The sequence below is a fragment of the Corvus cornix genome, chromosome 6, assembly GCF_000738735.6.
Source record: "Corvus cornix cornix isolate S_Up_H32 chromosome 6, ASM73873v5, whole genome shotgun sequence".
Taxonomy (NCBI): Eukaryota; Metazoa; Chordata; class Aves; order Passeriformes; family Corvidae; genus Corvus; species Corvus cornix.
Window position 1 is genome coordinate 22,930,129 of NC_046336.1, and position 18,634 is coordinate 22,948,762.

At 34.8% G+C, this 18,634-nt stretch overlaps 1 protein-coding gene across 50 annotated transcripts in view; it reads right to left on the minus strand.

Moving 5' to 3' along the window:
* KCNMA1 (potassium calcium-activated channel subfamily M alpha 1) overlaps nt 1-18,634 on the minus strand; it is a 438,676-nt gene that overhangs the window by 144,584 nt on the left and 275,458 nt on the right. For 44 of the 50 annotated variants that reach the window (XM_039554286.1, XM_039554284.1, XM_039554283.1 and 41 more), the window contains 4 exons: nt 13,985-14,060; nt 9,155-9,230; nt 7,800-7,970; nt 6,093-6,184 (listed from right to left, as the gene is read on the minus strand). In XM_039554286.1, the coding sequence (XP_039410220.1) occupies nt 6,093-6,184; nt 7,800-7,970; nt 9,155-9,230; nt 13,985-14,060 (415 nt within the window). Of the gene's footprint in view, nt 1-5,901; nt 5,994-6,092; nt 6,185-7,799; nt 7,971-9,154; nt 9,231-13,984; nt 14,061-18,634 lie in introns of all 50 variants that reach the window. The other 6 variants (XM_019292550.3, XM_019292658.3, XM_019292648.3 and 3 more) reach the window with 1 other exon arrangement.

Sequence of the window (18,634 nt, forward strand, 5' to 3'; positions counted from 1 at the left end):
AGCACTATTATCGTAGGAATAAAACATGGTATGAGACCTCAAATACACATTTTTAAGTCGTAATGTTCTTATATGTCACTTTCCACGTTCCCTTTCTTACTTTCAAAAGAATGCATATAGTTTAATATGCACACAAAATAGAAAAAAAAGTTTGTCCTATTTCTTCTGTCAGTTTATTTAACACTCATCAGATTTTCTTTATCACTAAGCAAAACTTCATTTGAAAAAGTGGGATTAGAAGAATGGCTAGCAGATGGGAAAAAGAGACACCCCTGGGATCATAATGTAATCCATGTCACATTCTCTTATTACATTCTCATCCCACTGAAAAAATAATATCTTACACATTGCATCAAATTATTTAATATAATAATTTAATGTCACTTTCTTTGGAGCTATGCCTCTCATTACTGCAGCAAATGGACCTTTTCTTTGGTTAAGCCTTAACTTTCCTTTTTTTTTTCTAATTTGTAATGAAATTCAAATGTTTTAATGAGTCCAATATGGCCTGCCAACTTAAATTATCTGTTTGTCTTTCTGTTTACCATATCTATCTGTCTACAGTTTTTACTTTCCTCTGTGAAGTTTAGTTATTGAATCCGATGTTTCCTTCTGGAAGGAATTTCTAACAGATGATTATTCCTGTTGATATGTTGATGATTTGATAATTTATGGCTTGTAAATTTAAGAAATCTGAAGAAATCTCTGGGAAGCAGAGCAGATCATGAGAGAAGAAAAACAAGAGCTTCTAATACCTTATACAGTAAAGAACTGTGATTTCATTCAAATGCATTTTTAATCTTACATATTAAATATAGTAATGCCTCTGGATAATTTATTTTTAAATCTTTTGAATCTGTAATGAAGACCAACATAAACATGTACTATTGTGACAAAGCAAGCAGTTTATATAGACATGGCCAGAATCACAGAATGGGGCTGATTGGAAGGGACCACAGTGGCTCATCTGATCCGACCTCCCTGCTCAAGCAGGCTCTCTGCCATACCTATTCATGGAAAGCTGTGTTCTCCCTTCTGCCCTCATAAAGAGTTTGCATTGGATTTGATAATAGTTTTGCACAAAAAAGACAAAAATAATTTAGTCCATGGAATTAGAAGTCATTAATTCAATGTAAAGACTGAAAAAAATCAGTAAGATATCCAGGCTGAGTTCACCAGTTTACAAATGTTCTTTCCATATGCTTTCTAGAGCTTTGTGCATGCTGATCTACAGTAAGTTAATATCTTCCACTGGAAAATATTTCACAGAATTAGAATCCAGTCTGATCGTATGCACACACAAATACAGAAATGGAACAAGAACAATCTTGATGCAAAAGTAAATTAGTAAATACAAAATAAAATTTTAATTATGAATTAGAAGAGATAAAACATATCTGGATCTTTAACCACATCACATTCCACACTCAGTAACATGAATAATATTAAAACATAAGCAAAATAAACTTGATTTTTTTTTTCCTTTAAAATAACACAGATGATCTTGTAATTCCTATTTTGACTGGAACCAAATGTGTAAGTTCCAAATTATCACAAAAATAGGGCTATAGCATCTACTTATTCAAACCCAAGACTTTCTTGAAGAAAAGCCTTGTCTCAAAAGAATTAAAGCCTGAACATTACAAAAATGCAGGTAATTACAGCACTTCAGAAATTCATCCAAAGTGATTAGTGTCCCTTCTGGCCTTCCAGAGGTACGAATGCATGAACAAACCTGCGGGCTTAATGCTCTATTCTAAAACCAGCTATGGTGACAGAGTGGCAGATACCTTTTCATCCTTTTATGGTACTTCACTTTAGAAATATCACTTTAAAATGATCCCTTGAACACTAACTCATAAATTCTACAAATAGTTTAGAGAAAAAGCCTAAACAAAGTCAAATTAAAACTTTTAAAAAGAAAAGAGCTAAATTTAGATAGGGTGTAAGGAAGTACTTGCTGGTCTCATAATTATTAAGAAAAATGGCTAAGAAGAAATATTTTTAATTGTAATAATTGTAAAGAATCTTTCATTGTAAAGAATATTATGTTCAATAGCTGCTTTGCATAAAGTATTTCCCAAAGTGTAACGTCATGTACTTTAGAATTTGTCCAGGGAAATGCACTGGAAGAAAAAACAGTAGTGACTGAATTGCTCATCTGGGAAAACAGAAAAGCTGTGTAGGACTCGATGTGGAAAACAGTGGAAGACACACCACTATTATTCTAACATATCCCTTAGTTGTATGATAATTTTTTTAAGGTCTCATTGCTTCTCATGTCTGAGTTCACAGCTACAATTTAGTTTGATATATATAATTGATACTGATATTTAATATCAACTATTTTCTGTCTTTGTAACTATAGTCTGGTTTTCTCTGTATCATTTGTATTTAGTAATGCCTGTGGCAAGAAGCAGTTTTCTGTTCTGAGTACAACTAAAGTGAGAGGGCCAGTTTTGGTTGTCTACTGACCATCTGATTCTGGTGTATCAGGGCACAGAGTAAAAACACCACAGCATCTTCTGATAAGTGCAACCAGTAGAAAAGCAGCTGTCTAGCAGTAATATCATTATCCATAGAGAAGCTCTTATTGCTTATAAATCTGTAATTGAAGACAACAACTGCTACCTTTTTTGGTAACTTCTCTTTTTTTTTTTTTTTTTTAATGTTTGTTTGGGGTTCCTTTTTTTATTTGGGGCGGGGAGGGTGTTGTTTGTTTGTTGGGGGTTTTTTGGTTGGTTAGTTGTCTTTTTGTTCCAGACTGTAATTGTGCCAAATTCATTACTCATCATTAAATGCATCTGTTTGGCCTCAGTTACATTTTGTAACTGAGATATACTGGTATGCATTTTGGTATATATGTAGCAGTAAGTACTGCTGTTTATTTAACAGCTGAAGATAAAACTTCAATCAAAGACTATAAAGAAATTCCTGTTTCCTGAGAAGTCTCCTTACAATCATACTACAAAGCAGGAATTATAATTTAATTTAAAATCTAAAAAATTCCCTGTAGACTTTCATAACAAAATGAACCTAGTATCTAGTACGTTTAACCAGGGATAACTCCATACCATCTACAAACTACTTTTCTTTCCAAGGTATGCATCTCATCAAAGACAAAAACAGGGTTCTGTATTATGCAAAATGAATCCTATATAGTTTATGATCTTCTGGAGACTTTATTGGCTGAAAAGCAAAACGAAGTGTGAGATCAAACTTGTTGCTGTGTTTGTTATTTCTCTTCTTTAGTAACTGAAGTTTGTATCAATAATTCCTATGCATACATTCCAGCTCCTTTATAGTTACAATTCTGTAGCAAGCCTCTCCATAGTATTAAGTCGCTCAGTGCAAAACTCAAAATATACATAATCATATACTGGTTTTAATTTCTGACCTAAATGTTTAATAATCATGTTATTACACACACACAGTTTAGGAGGCAACATCGCGCTGTTTCCTGGCTTGGTTGCCAGCTGGGGTTAAACCATGACAATGTATAAACATATATAAATGCTACAAAGCAGATCCCACGTATTTATCTATTTTGTAGAAACTTAAAAAGTACATACATTTGCTATTTTAAGGGCTGAAACTACATCTTTCACCAAAATTCAGCTGTTTTCATACTGGAAATGTATTTAATTTTATCTGGAAACTTTCTGAAGTTAGAAATAGAACAACTGTAGTTTGCCATTATTTTTGTTGCTAGAATCTATGCTTGGTTGTTCAACTAAAGACCTTATACTGCTAATTACTACCACATGCCCATATCCCAAGCAAAGGAAAACTTATTGGTTCTGACAATCCATTCTCTCAACAGTGAATTCGAAATGAAAACTTCAGTTTTGGCCAAACATAACATTTCATCAATCTTGTTCTACTGACTGTAAAAGCAACATCAAACAGGGGGTGCTAATGGCTTTTTACCGTGCAGTTCCCAAGCTTAGATTCTCTGATGAAAGACCCACATGAGCAAAGGACATCTTTAAACTACTTCATAATTAATAACTGAACCAGAAAATAATGCATAAAGTAAATTGAACAGTTTGTATGCTGATGACAGAGCTGAGTTTCAAGCAACAAATTAAATGAGCAGTAGAGATCAGCAGAGAAAGCACTGACGACATAGTGAAATAAAAACAAACAGTGCAGTGCATATAAAGAAAGACAAAAACAAAAGGTGAAAAAATAAAATTAAGCACGACCCAAAACTAGCAGAAGCCTGTAATCTGAAGTTGAGCTTTTCAGGATGTGGGGTTCTGAATAAAGATCAGGTCCAAATTTAGAGACATCTGAGCAATGCTGGGTACTAGTGACAATGTAGAAGGGGACAGACAAACTCTGTGTGTAAAACAGGTCTTAACCATATTTCCCTTCACTATAACTCCTCTGGAGCTTTGAAAACAGAGGTACATGTGTATTTGAAAAAATTCTCTTTGATAAACTAACTATGAATATAAACATGAAATGGAGTCCTGGCCTCTGTCACAAATAAACATTTCAGGAAATTAACAATACTACTCATTCTCAGAAATAAATCAAGGCATTGAGTTTGTCTAGGTAAGTGATTCAAGTTTCCAACATCCTTGTTTGCAGTTTACCTTAGACATTTGAAGGTATCTCAATAAATGCATGTATTGAAGTTCACTATCTAATTTTTTGAGTATTATTGAACAGAAAATAGTATAAGCTATATCTAATTTTAAAACTTTGATTTTTCTACACAGTGATACAAAACAGTACTCTAGAATTAGCTCTGTGGGACATTTACAGTCTTTCTGCTACACAGAGAGGAGAAATAACTTGATAAAACCATGATGCACTTCAACAAAATGTTGCACGGGTGATGATTTCTTACTTAAAGTAAGAACAGGGACAATTCATTAGATAAATTTCTTGCAGTACCTTATTTATATCACATGAAAAGGACCCTCTTTATGACTAGACTTTCAGGGTAAATATACCTCTACCAGTGGATGTGACAATGATATGTAATGAAATGAAGGATGGCAACACTAAAGGTGATACTGTGCTGTATCACACTGTATCGCCAAGGACATCTAGTTCAGTAAAGGCTATATCCCAGCAGGTCCAGCTGCTGGGAATGCCAGAGAGAGCTAGTTTTAACTTGGCCAAGAAAACAAGCAGGCTTTCAACAGAAATGTAATGAGTTTATGTGGTCCAATAAAATTTAACCTTTGCCACCAGGTAAAAATAGTGGGTTTTATGGGTTTGGTTTTTTACCATACTATATTGATATTAAGCCTACTGCCTGCCCTTCTTCAGGTAAGTATAATGTAGCATAGGGAAGAGAACTGCTTTAAACTCCCTGGTCATAGATCCTAAAATCATGGGAGTTTGCAATATCCACAGGAAGTCAAAAGAAGTATATGATGTCTGAATCTGCTGGTTGAACATTGAGAAACTATTGAGGGCTATTAGACTTCTTGCACAGTCAGTCCAACAGAACAAAATGGTCAAAATATATCTCCTATTTTGCATCCAGTAAAACAAAGTTTTCTGAAGAAGTGAGTTGTCTGAAAATCATGTGAATTATCGTTGTCACTTATTTAAGAGATAAACCACATGATATTCTGATGCCCAAAACAGTGAAGTAACTTCTGCAAAAAGGGTGACTTGTCAACTGCATATTTAATAGCAGCACTTTTCACAAGATCTGTCAGCGTAGTCTTAGTGGTATCCAGGTTCTCTTGAAGTAGGAACAAAATGTTGTGACTTGTACCATAGCACAGCCCAGGTCTCTAATTATAGTGTGACAACTCTCCAGTGGTAACATCTGATGTCAAAAAACACAGCCTTGTAAGCTGTGTGTCAGCTATTACCACCTTCAGGGGCTCTTTAGAGTCCCACAACCACACCTGGTCTTTTTGGACTTACTTTCTGCCTCGGGTTGAGTTAAAAGTTCCGCCGTATTTCTTCCGATTAAGGATGAGAGCAGCAATTTCTGGCACGTAGCGAGCAAACATTGCCTACATGCATGAAACAAAAACACAAAAAAAAAAAAAGAAAATGGCATGCAGAGAGTGTTCTACTGCAGCAGAGGCAGCAGAGCCTCTTGGGATACTTACTTTCTTCCACTAACCGCACTATAGGAACCACCATATTTCTTGCGGTTTCCTATTAACTCTATGATTTCAGGGACGTAGCTGGCAAACATGGCCTAAGAAGAAGATAGGAGACAGAAGAAAAGACTAAAAAGAGAGGCCAAAGAAAGGGGGATGATGAATATTTTCAGAAAATATATATTTTTAAGATCTGAAAATGAAAAAGAATTAGATCTATGCAGTTGTTTAAAAAGAAAATTTAAAAAAAAAAAAGTAAAAGTTCTTATCAAACAAAACAAGAGGGCTCAATATAAAAGTTTGTCTTGGAAAAGGTGCACACCTTATAAATAAAGAAAATGGTTAAAAGAGAAAAAATGGACACATAAAACAAAACAAGAACAAAATTACTTCAAACTGGTATCTAATCACAAAAAACAGGTCTATTTCTTCTGGAAAAGGGGAGGGGGAAAAAACCTTTTTAAGCCCCACTGCAAAAAAAGAAAGCCAAGTATGTTACATTTCTATTTCAAAATACAGACTCTTACCCCCATTGTAAGAATTTAAAAGAAGACAAAAACAAGATGAAATCAGGGGTTATTTCCACATCAAGAAACAAAAAAAAAATCACACCCCCCACCCCCTAAAAAAAACTTTTCCAAAAGTTTTTGGGTTTAGAAGGATTGGAATAACATGTGATAGAAAAAAGGGTTTGAGGAGAAAATAAAAATTTTTCTGCCATGTTTTGTCCAACAAACATCTTCCTTGTGGCTGGATACTTCGAAGAGCTACTGCCATTTGACATGACCTTCACATGTCAATAAACAGAGATGGGAATGCATATATGTAATACATATCTGTGTGTGTCTCATATATGGCATTCATAACACTGGCTATATACATATCACCTCTGTGAGGTGTATGTAGATGTGGAATCAGTAGATGAGGATAAAGTAACAATATACACATGTGTGTACGTGCACGATACACGTTACAAGTTATCCATAAAGCATTTACCTTGCACAGTGTAAATACTAAAATAAACTTTATTGGTTTAGAGAACATTGCAACAGGTGTAATAATATTACTAACACTGACAAACAATGGAGAAATTGACAAGATAAATAGTAACTTGTGTGCTGTTTACATACAGGACAAAGAACACAAGAAATCGCTGATATAAAAGGATACTGGTTATGGTCATGTGATAAATTGTGAGCTAAAATTGTACTACATGACAGAAAGGAAGTTTGAAATTAAAGAGAACGTGGTTTGCCATCATCTGGATCAGGCAAGCTGCTCTTTAAGGCAGTCCAAAGCCACAGTGTTTGTTGGAATTCTGGGAAGGAACACAGAAGGATGGGTAGGACTTCTGAAACCGCAAAGTGCCTTTAAATATCAATAGCAACCTCCAAAAACGCACTACAGTCAGTCACTAAGAAGTAGGGGACTACAAATAACATTATAGGTCAAAATATTAAGGCACTTCATGTATTCATATGCATTACTCATTCAAATGTATTAGAAAAATTCTAATTCTGGACTAATTTGAAAAGCTCTGCCAAAATATTTATCTACAGAAAAAATGCATACTAAACAAATTTTAAAGTTTTATAATTCATTTTAATTTACTAATCCAGTTATTATTGTTTCCTTAATCACAACATTGAGATATACAGGATCAAGTTTTAAGGTAACTGTAGTATTAAGAGGAATATAAAGAAGGGTTTTTACCAATCCCCCAAGGATGAAGAAGACCATGAAAAGGCGACCAAGGGTTGTTTTTGCATAAACATCTCCATAGCCAACAGTGGACATAGTAACCATCAGTAAATAAACACATTCCCAATATGTTAGCGGTTGATTATTTTGAAAATTTTCCCACGGATCCCCTGAGTTCTCCACCTACAATGTACAAGAAAACATATAATGAATTATATTCATTATAATTAACCCCAAATTAACTCCACCCATATATGCATGTGCACGTTTGTGTACAGATATTTAACTTGGCATATAATTATGAACTCTGAATCCTTTCCTGTGATTTATTTTGATCAAATACAGAACCTGACCCCGTCCCAAACAGAGCACACTACAGTTTTTTTGCCAATATATAAAGCCTTGCTACTCAGATCATTTATAGAAAGTATCTTTTCTATGCACCACTAAATAATATAAATTACTCACGTACTTAGGTAAGTTCATTTAATAAAAATGTGTTCAGAATATTTTCAGGGTAAATCTTACTTGTAATGCAATTATAATCCTCAATGTTTTTGTTTTAAAAGATTAGGTAGCTATTGAAGGCATTACTGGCACCTTTAGTAGTACACTACTACTTTTCCAAAAAGCCAGCCACTGTCGAGACAAAATTATAGATTTGTCAGTGGGAAAGGAGTGTGCTATCAAAAATTTGTTCTACAGTAAAAAGCTGAAGTTTGAGTATTCCTAAGTAGAACAGAAAAGCTTTTGTTGAAAAACAAAGAGGAAAAAAAAATCCAAATCCTAGAAAACAGTATTCCCTTGGTCTTGATGTAATATTTAAGGGGTGTTTTGTTTGTTCAAAAATAGAAAAAGCTATTGCTTCTATGATAGAAATGCTATATTTACCCAGATGAGTGTAAAAGTATGGTTCTATGTGAATGAGGAATATATCATAAATTAAAACATTCAAAATCTCTGTGCATCTTTATAAGAGTGAACATTAAATGACTGATATAGCAAGAAAAGAAGGAATTTGAATTCAATCTTACATAGCTGCATGCAGCTTAAGCCAAGTGGAGTCAATGAAACTGCTCCAGCCTGGCAGCAGCATCACTGAGGGAGTTCCCTAGCGAGCATCGCCACCTGCTGCTCACCCGCGCCAGTCCCATCCCCACTGGGGTCAGGGAAGTCTGAACTCACTGCCACCACCTCCTCAAGAGATGAGAACAAGCTTAAACTTGGGGAAGCTGGGATGCCTCTTTGTTGCACTCTATCGGTGTGGTATGGCACTATCGAGAGCAAGGCAGCGTCAGGAGTAAAGCAGCTCAGAGAGCCCCTGGTCCATCAGAAAGAGTCAGTGAAGTGTTTTCAAATGTACTCACCAAATGTATGAACCCAGCTGCTGTCAGCCACGTGCTGATAAATATAGAGCACAGATTCACTAGCTTGATGGAATTACTGGAAATAAACAAACAAACAGGAACTTAGACTAGAATTTGTCACACATTTTTTATAGGTACATGTATACAACTGCATACTTTAGACTCACAAACCTGATGATTATTTCCCAAAAGAAACAGACTCCCTAAAAAATTTATCTAAAAGTTTATGTATAATATATATTATTTTTCCTTTGGAGAGTTCACATTTTTATAATTTAGATAGCTTGAAAATTAAGTTCCAATGAGAGCAGAAAAACGAACAGAAACCTTAGCTACATCATTAGTCATAAACAAACTAATAGAAATAAATAATGCTTCTTCACAGATAATTTGCTTGCCTCCCAATACACTCATGTCTCCATTTTTCACTGCTGTACACTCAGAATTATTTACATGTAAATACATAAAAAAATACATGATAAAATTATGATTCCCAAATTAAAGAACTAAGGTATTTTACAGTTCCTGTGTAAAGTCCTAAGTATTTTTCTTATTATTCTGCTTGCATGAACTCCTATGGACCTCTTTATGGAAAATTCACATGAAACTAGAGTATTTCATATTTCACATTCACATTTTTCTCAAAAAAAAAAAAAAAAAAAAGGGAAAAAAAAATAATTTAAACCTACCAATCAAACTCTGCAAATACTTTAAATACTTTTTAGTCAGAGAGTAGTATTTTTCCTGTTGTAGCCAGAAGTGATTTTGAAGCAAGGACCTCATTCAGTTCAGCAGGAAAACACCATACTTACAATCTTGTGGAAGAAATACAAATAAAACCTGCTCCCTCTCTTCTCACAAAAGCCACTGTCCTAAGACGGGTATTCAACAAAAACCCGAGGAACTGGAGTCCATGTATGACTGTGTCTAGACAATCTTACCCATTCATGGTTTTGAAAATATTTATAAGGAGGTATAACACCTCAAAAAAAGAACCACCATTATCCTTAAAGCAATACATTCAAAAATATAAAAATTTGGAAAAAATTCACTATCAGTTTTAGCAGTAGTAGTTTTGTAGTAGAATTAATTAATGTTTCTAACTACTTTAAGGACAATAAAAATGCATTCTTTTTGGAAAAAAATGGGGAAAAGAACCTGGAAAATTAACCAGACTACCTCCATTAAAAATATTTTTAAGAGTTACAGTTAGTAGACATCTGGAAGTACGACTGGTAATATGACAGATGTTGAAATGAATACTGTATTCAAAAATAATATACCAGCAGTCTTGTCATGAGTGTTCATCAACATCAACATATATTCCCTATTTCTCTCTTTCTTAAATGATGGTTGATTAAAGTCCCTATTTTTTTTTTGTGGTAACATTCAGTTATAGCACAGGACCCTAACCAATGGGTTCCTAGATTAAACAAAATCATAGGAGTGATGCTGATGGAAAGCTCCCTAATGAAAGGCCAAATATCATCCTCCACCTAAACTGAGAACACAAGATGTTCCTGATAAAATAATGTGTCTGTTGGTCTCCTCATATTACTGCAATATCCATTAATAGTAACTATTTACATTACTTGTTTGGTACATTTTATTTTTGCAGATTTATTAAACACTGTATCTTGTCTGTCCTCTATAAAATACTCCCTGTGTTTCTGCAAGAGTCTAAATATAGATGAAGGATTAGTCATAAACGTTTTCCCCCTCTTTAAGCTCTTTCTAACATCTGTGCAAAATCCCTTACTGGGAGCCCTGCCTAAGCCCCTGCAGTTTTTTTGAAAAATATTAGAAAACAATGAAGGAGAGAAAATTTTCAACTGAAAACAGCAGAATTCAATTTTATAAAACATGGGAACAAAAAATCTTGAGTAAAATACATTTAATTTCAAATTAGGGAAACAAATGGGTCCTTGGCAGGGCACAGTCTTTTAAAGCGCCACTGTAAAATTTTGCTTTGTCTTACAGGATCTTTTCAAATGTATTTAGCTTTTTTTCCAGATACTCTAATAATTACCTAACACTTTGCTAGTCTCCTTACTGCCTCTACTGTTGCATTGTGCAGCTTCTTTCACTGGATTCCACTTTTTGGAATGGTCCTTCTGCTCCCTGCATAAATAATATATGTTCCTGTAATCCTCAGTCACTAATTCCAGGAGTAATTTTAATTTATAGGTTAGAGTAAATGTTTTTCTTTACTGGAGAAAAGAGGAAAAGGAGGAGAAAATGTCTTCTGCAATTGCACTCAATATTAAAAAACACAGCAGTGCCCATTATATCCTATCAGTTTCTCATCTTGTCTGTAGTTATGTGTTATTAATGCTAAATGCACTGAAATGCCTAGGTCTAGTTAGTTCCATTCCTTTTGCATATAAATACATATCACCTCAAACAGAGAACTCTTATCTTTTGCTGAATTTTTAAGTAATAAGAAGTACTTCCCCTACTATAATTTCAAAGCTAGTAATGATATGCTGAATTTGCTATCCCAATTGAACAACTCAAGTTCTGTCATTGATTTTTCATCTTTATGTTCACAAAAAAACTAAAATGTTGAAAATTTCCATAAAACCTTGAAAATGGACTGCAAAAAAATGCTAAAAAATCTTAATTCTAGAAGATTTTTAACTATCCCTGAGAAAAAATAATGTTGCAGTAGCTGGGCAAAAGCATACAATACACTGTAAGACTTTAAAGTAATAATAAAGGTTTAAGGCCACGGTATGTAATTGAAATCACTGCATTAGTTTAGAATTAAATTTTATTTAAATAATAAAAAATCACTGCATTAGTTTAGGATTAAATTTTATTTAAATAACATAAGATTTGTTGAGACTACTTGTTTAACATCCCTAACTTGTACAAAATTTCTGAAGATTCTCCATTAATCACAAGGGCTCAGCACGCTTTCTTTTTAGGAAGCTAAATAATTCAGAACCAGAAGCTCTCAATCAAACAGTATTTTGATACTGTAATAGAAAATGTGTGTGCAGCACATGAACTGCAGTTCTGATGGTACTTCAAAACACACTGAAAATACAAAAGTTTCTCATTGAAGGTAGCAGTAGAAGTAATACAGGAATTTTCTAGCTTTTTCCTTTCTAAAAGCTAAACTCATACAAGACATCTTAAAAACCCCAAAGCACTCACACAATCAAATTTATGTCAGGTGTAACTAAAAACTCTTCTAAACCAAATTGCATTCTGTTAATTTGTTTTAATTCGACACATCCACTAAAAAAAAAAAAAAAAAGTTGTGTGAACTTTAGTGACATTCCAAATCATTTAGTTCATTTCAGGTTATTAAGTAAGACAAAAAAGAGAGCACACATGACTTTCTGTTGCATTACCAGGAACAGGGAGAGACATTAAAAACCGTTTTGAGGCAGTGACAATTTTTCAGTTAAATAAATGATGATAGTGATGAACTGCTAAAAATGAATTAACTGACTAAACTGAAACAGTCATAAAAGAAAGTTTTGCTTTACATGCTTTCAATAATCAACATTTGAGGTTTACAGATACTTTGCCAGTCATATAAAGAATCACAGAGATGATGATATCTAATATAAGAGTAAATTCTGCACCAGAGAAAGTCTATTTCAATGAACAGGTCAATGTTCAAATAAACTAGCTCTGAGTACCTTGAACGTGATTAATGCACACTTATGGTTCTGGAATTTCACAAATCCCCCATTACTGAAGGGGCCATTAGCTTTTATCCAAAATCCTTTCAGTTTATGGAGCTTCTTCACTGACTGCCATTTCTTATGGCAAGGTTGCTCTGCATGTTAAATGTTATTCTCCTTTACCAGACTGAACATTCTGAGCTGCGGGACTTCACTGCACATTCTTTGATGTCTTTGTTTGAAAAGAACTGGCTTCCTTCCAGTAACACAACTAAAGACAGACAGTGTGAGAGTTTTACAGCAGAGACAATAATTTCAAGGTTAAGGGTTGACAAAACAGCTGTTTACTGTGAGTGTGTACAAATTTCTGTACCTATTTTTCCATTGCTACAAAATCTGCATATAAAACCCTCACACATCTACAGCAACTGGTGCAGATAGGAGAGGTCTTCAAAATGGAACTGAATTTACAGTAATTATCAAAAGCTGGGTTCAGTATTTCCCCTGGAGTATTTTAGAGATGATGAAAAACAATGTCTTCAACTGCATGGCATGGGAAGGTTTCTTTTTATTTCCTTCAAAATGGTCTTTTGTCCAAAACTGTGCTTTTCCTGCACAACTTTCATGTATTAATAGGCCAAAGAACCGGTAAGCCAGAAGATTAATTGGAGTACTTTAATTATTATATGGAAGAAATACTAAGGAAAATGAACACAATATAAAGATAGCTCAGTGTAATTTTTAATACGTTTTTGTTGTGATAAAGGATGCTCAGTTCAAAAAAACTGGAAGAGCCACAATACTAATTTGTTATAATACTTTTAAACTGTATTCTGTTGAATGAATTTGGATTTCAGTTTTTTTCAAGACAGTAGAACATGGACTGACTATATGGAAAGAAGCAATGTTTAATCAGTGCAAATGTGTAATTCATTCTGCTTTTAATTTATCAACACATAACCTTGCTCAATATATCAAATGTAACAACATATCAATTAAAATCTACTGGTCACATTGCAAGAGATGCTATCACTGACCAATCATTTAACAGCAGAAAAAGGTTTAAAGAACAGATAACAAGTGGGGGTTTTTTCCAGAAAAGAAAATCATATATTACTAGGGCCCCAAACCTAAGCCATTTACATTCTGTCACCAATGCAACTAAATCAGAATGTAAAAAAAGTCTTACCTTGTTTTAAGTATATTCAGAAACTGCAAGATTTCTGAAAACTGTATCAGTCTAAGGGCTCTTAAAAATCTTAAACCTGCAGTAAAAGAAAACAAAGTTACAGTGAAGAATAATTCAAATGATAACTGCACATCACAATGACAGTGATCAATTAAATCAACATAGGTAGCATACAAAATGTCAAATACCTTTGAAATGTTCTTCCATATTTAATTGTTCAAGGATCCTCAACAGGTATTTTTCAAACTGTTTTAAATTTATTTCCCTAATAACTTACGTATCCTACCAGAAAGCCCTAGTTTATGTAGGATGTAATGGGAGGAGACATACAGGCGGCAAGCTAAGAGGAAAAAACCTCACTGAGGTTTCAGTTGGGAGTTGCAGTGAACGTCCTTCTCTTTCAGCCTGTCAAAGACACACGCAGATCTGAAAGTGTCTCAGTCCTCCAAGCTCCCACGTTGCTTAGTGAAAAGTAACAGATCATAGGCAAGAGATCTGATAACCTGGATAAAGTAGACTGTATATACCTGATTAAATTGGTAAATCTTAATGACGTAAAATCTTTTATTGTAATAATGCTCCTTATCTCCACCCTAATTTCAAAAAACACAAGCAGGAGAACAGAGAAATTACACATTTTCTCTTAAAAATGGCAAATTTACTATAATTCTTTCCATCAGTCTATAACTATAGGAATACATAAATAAGTATTTTTACAAAGAAATAGCATTTTTATGTTGAAAGCAGATTGCGTGTATAGCAATTCCCAGACAACTACAAAGTCAGTGACACAGAGTGTCTGCAAGAGAAACTAATATAGAAGATTAAGGGCTTAAATTATTAAAATAGTCTTATGCTGATTGTAGATGATTTGGCCGCAGATCTTTGGCATATGAATAAAAGTACACTCTGTACTGTACATATGCACAGCTTATAAAATTAAAGTAAAGCTTGAAGGATAATTTTTATTAGAAACTACAGCCAGGAGTTACATAAAAGTTGTGTAACATGGTATTGCAACTGTTACGGGAAGGGCCAGAGCAGCAGCTTCTCATACATTCTCTTAACTGACATTTATTTTATCCAATTCCAGTGCAAGAAACCAGATTTTATTTCTAGAAACTTAAAGAAATACTGATCCTGGCAAACATATAAACCTGGTCACAACTTCCATCATCTTGCTGGAATAATAGATTCCCCTCAAGCACAAAGGTGCAAGTGGCAAGATGCGTTTAAATCAAGAAGTTTATCCGGCGGTATTCTTGGAAAGTTGTTAAATAAAATATTTGCTCTTGCTAAGGCTTATAAATAGTCCTGTTAAGTAGCCTTGTTAAGCCTCCCTAGTAGTGTTAAAGTACACTTCTGTCTATTACATGGATATAATGCTTTTTAATTATTGACTGTGGGGAACTCTGAAAATTAATGAAAACTTGCTAAATGGATTCATTTAAGCTTCATAAATGAAGCTTAAAAATTATAAATATCAGATCCATTTGCAATTAGAGAATGATAACTTTGGATCATATTGCTAAAACTGTGAGAGACACATCCCTCTGTTCCACTTCCAGTAGTTCCCACAGTTGCTACTCCCATTCAAAGAGATGTGGTTAGACAGGGAAGGAGAGGATCCTTACTAGTAATTATAAACTTTCCAGCTCTTTTTCATCCAGCTGCTTTCCTCGCTCCACTCCCTGTGAACTTTCATGAAAAATGGCTGGTTGGAAAAAACCCCTTCCTCTCAAATTCTCTGCACTGCGTCTGAAGCTAATGAGATGACCAAGTTAACCATCACTATGTTTCAAAAAGAGACCTGAGAAACATCTAAGTTAGCAATAAAACCGCTATCTCCAAATCATTATAAGGGTTAATTAAGGCACATTTAGTTGCTAAGACATTAAATGATAGAAGAAAAATACTATGGCATCAATGTATTTCTTTCTGGAAGAAGAAAATCATTATAGATTAAGTTCTGCATTTGTTACAGCCCACATCATTTTTTAAATTCCCTTCAGAGAACAGAATTAGAAAAAAAAAAAAAGCTAGACAGTTTGCTTGGACAGTTTAACTACAAAATAAAACTGGCTTTCAATTTTAAAAGCCGAAAGGATTATTACATAGCAAATTAATTCTTTCCAGTCAACAAAATTTTTTTAGGCACAAACAGATCTGCTATTATATTCCTATATGTATTTCATTTTATGTGATTTTCACAGAATCATACAATAGTTTGAGTAGGGAGGAATTTTTAAAGGTCATCTTGCCCAACCCTCCCTGCAAAGAACAGGGATATCTTCAGCGAGATCAGGTTGCTCAGAGCTGTGTCTGGTCTGACCCTAAATATTTCCAAGAATGGGGCATCTACCACCTCTCTGGGCAACCTATTCCAGCGTTTCATTGTAAAAAATTCCTTAACTGTAGTCTAAACAACCCTCTTTTATACTGAAACCATTACCCTTTCTTCTATTGCAGCAGGTCCTGCTAAAAAGTCTGCTCCCTTCAGGTACTGAAAGGCCACAACAAGGTCTCCCCACATCCTCTTTCCTTCAGGCTGAACAACTCTCTCAGCCTTTCCTCACAGGAGAGGCTTTGCATCCCCTCTGATCATTTTTGTGGCCCTTCTCAGGACCCACTCCAAACGGTCCACGTATTTTTTGTGCTGAGGACCCCAGAGCTGGACACAGTGCTCCAGGTGGGGTACCAAAAGAATGGAGAAGAGGGTAGAAATTCCTCCCTTGCCCTGCTGCCCATGCTGCTTTGAATGTAGCCCAGGACAAAATTGGCTTTCTGGGCTGCAAATTCCCATTGCTGGCTCATGTTCAGCTTTTCATCTACAAGCACCCCCAAATCCTCTGCAGGGGCTGCTCTCAATCCTTTCCCTCACCCAGCCTGTGTTGACACTGGGGGTCGCCCCAACCCAGGTGCAGGACCCTGTACTCAGCCTTGTTGAGCCTGAGAAAGTTCCCACAGACTCACTTCTCAAACTTGTCCAGCTCCTTCTGGATGGCATCGTGTGCCCCCAGGCATGTCAACTGCACCGCTCAGCTTAGTGTTTTCTGCACACTTGCTGAGGGTGCACTCAAACCCACTGTCTCACAATTAAGATAATGTTATCTCTTTCAGGTCTACCAACTTACCAAGAACATAAACAGTTTATGTTTGTTTATGCACCAAGTAGAAAGCAAAATGCCCTAATCGGAACATTAACAAAAAATTCCCCCTTTCCCAAAGCTGTTTCAGTTACATACACAAATGTGTACAGCTCTCTTTCCTTGGCAATACTTTGCAATGCTTTTTATACAAGTGGAGAAGAACAATTCCTTTTCTTATGAAATACCTACAAAACTGTTTTATATTTAAATGATAGAATCAATAGTTGAGATAGGATAAGTTCCTTATGTATTACTGTGAAGTCCATTCTAATTTTGCACGTTTCATAGATCCTGCCTGCTGAAGTTAATTGTAAACTGTTAGAATGTTCAGGAAGTGCTTGCTACTTTCTCTCCATCATGTGACTCACCTTTTTCTTGGCAAAGGGTTTTACACTGCAATTTTCTTATGGGATCTAACTAGAATAGGATATAATCTGCTATACTACAAATTATACAGAAGAATAAGTACCAAAATATTTAATTTACCCAGAAAATCTCTCTAATCAGAGGAAAAATATACAGATAAAATAAAAGAAGGACCTCTTGAGTTTCTCAGTATTTTGCTTCTAAATGGATGACTAAAATACACTTAGGAATTGGAGTTTATTTCAGCTGCAATATCCAGGACAAACCTTAGAGACTCTCAGATATCAAGACCACAAAAAACTTCCACGAATATAAACCAGATTCCTTAAACAATATGAGATAAAGTATTTTAGTCATGAGTTTCTGCCTCTAATACAATAATCTGAGTTGTAGGTATGATGATTCAAATAAACCCTTAAACTATACCACAGAATTATTTTCTTACTGCAAAAATATTTGTTTAGCTACCTGTGTTGCCTGTGCAGCAAACAGACCATTTTCAAAATACACTGAAAATGTAAAATATGTGCGTAATATTATTTCATATCGTGGTGTTCAACCTAAAATCTGTAAAAAATGTGTAAAAAATCTGTAAAAAGTCTGTAAAAAATGGTCACAAATATAGGCTGCATATTGCCAAAACCCCCTGAAATCGGTTTTAGAGAAATCAATTATCTATTCAATAGGAAGCAATATACCATGCTGAACTATCAGGCAACATCTAGAATATAGCAGAAGCACTTTTTTCCTGACTCTTCACTGAGGACCCAGCAAAAGGGACGCTTTAGAACAGAACAGTGATACTGACATGGCCAATAAACTGTGTGCCAGTAGCAATGCAATTACAGTAGAAAATTATTTTATCTATAATATTTACAGCAAAGTACACAGTATTATTTAAAGCTTTGACTTTACAGTCAATAGGGTATTTTCCTGCCTGTCAGACAGTTTTGCAGTCTCTCTGCCGAACTGATGCTTTCCACTGGATTAATATACAGCAGCAATCAGGATTAGCTGTAGGCTGCAACAGCCTCCCCCCCCCCTCCCCCCCCCCCCAAAAAAAAAGCAAATGTACCATTTTAAATCTTTAAAGGGAAAGACAAGGAAATCATGACAACTATGCTTATATGATTTT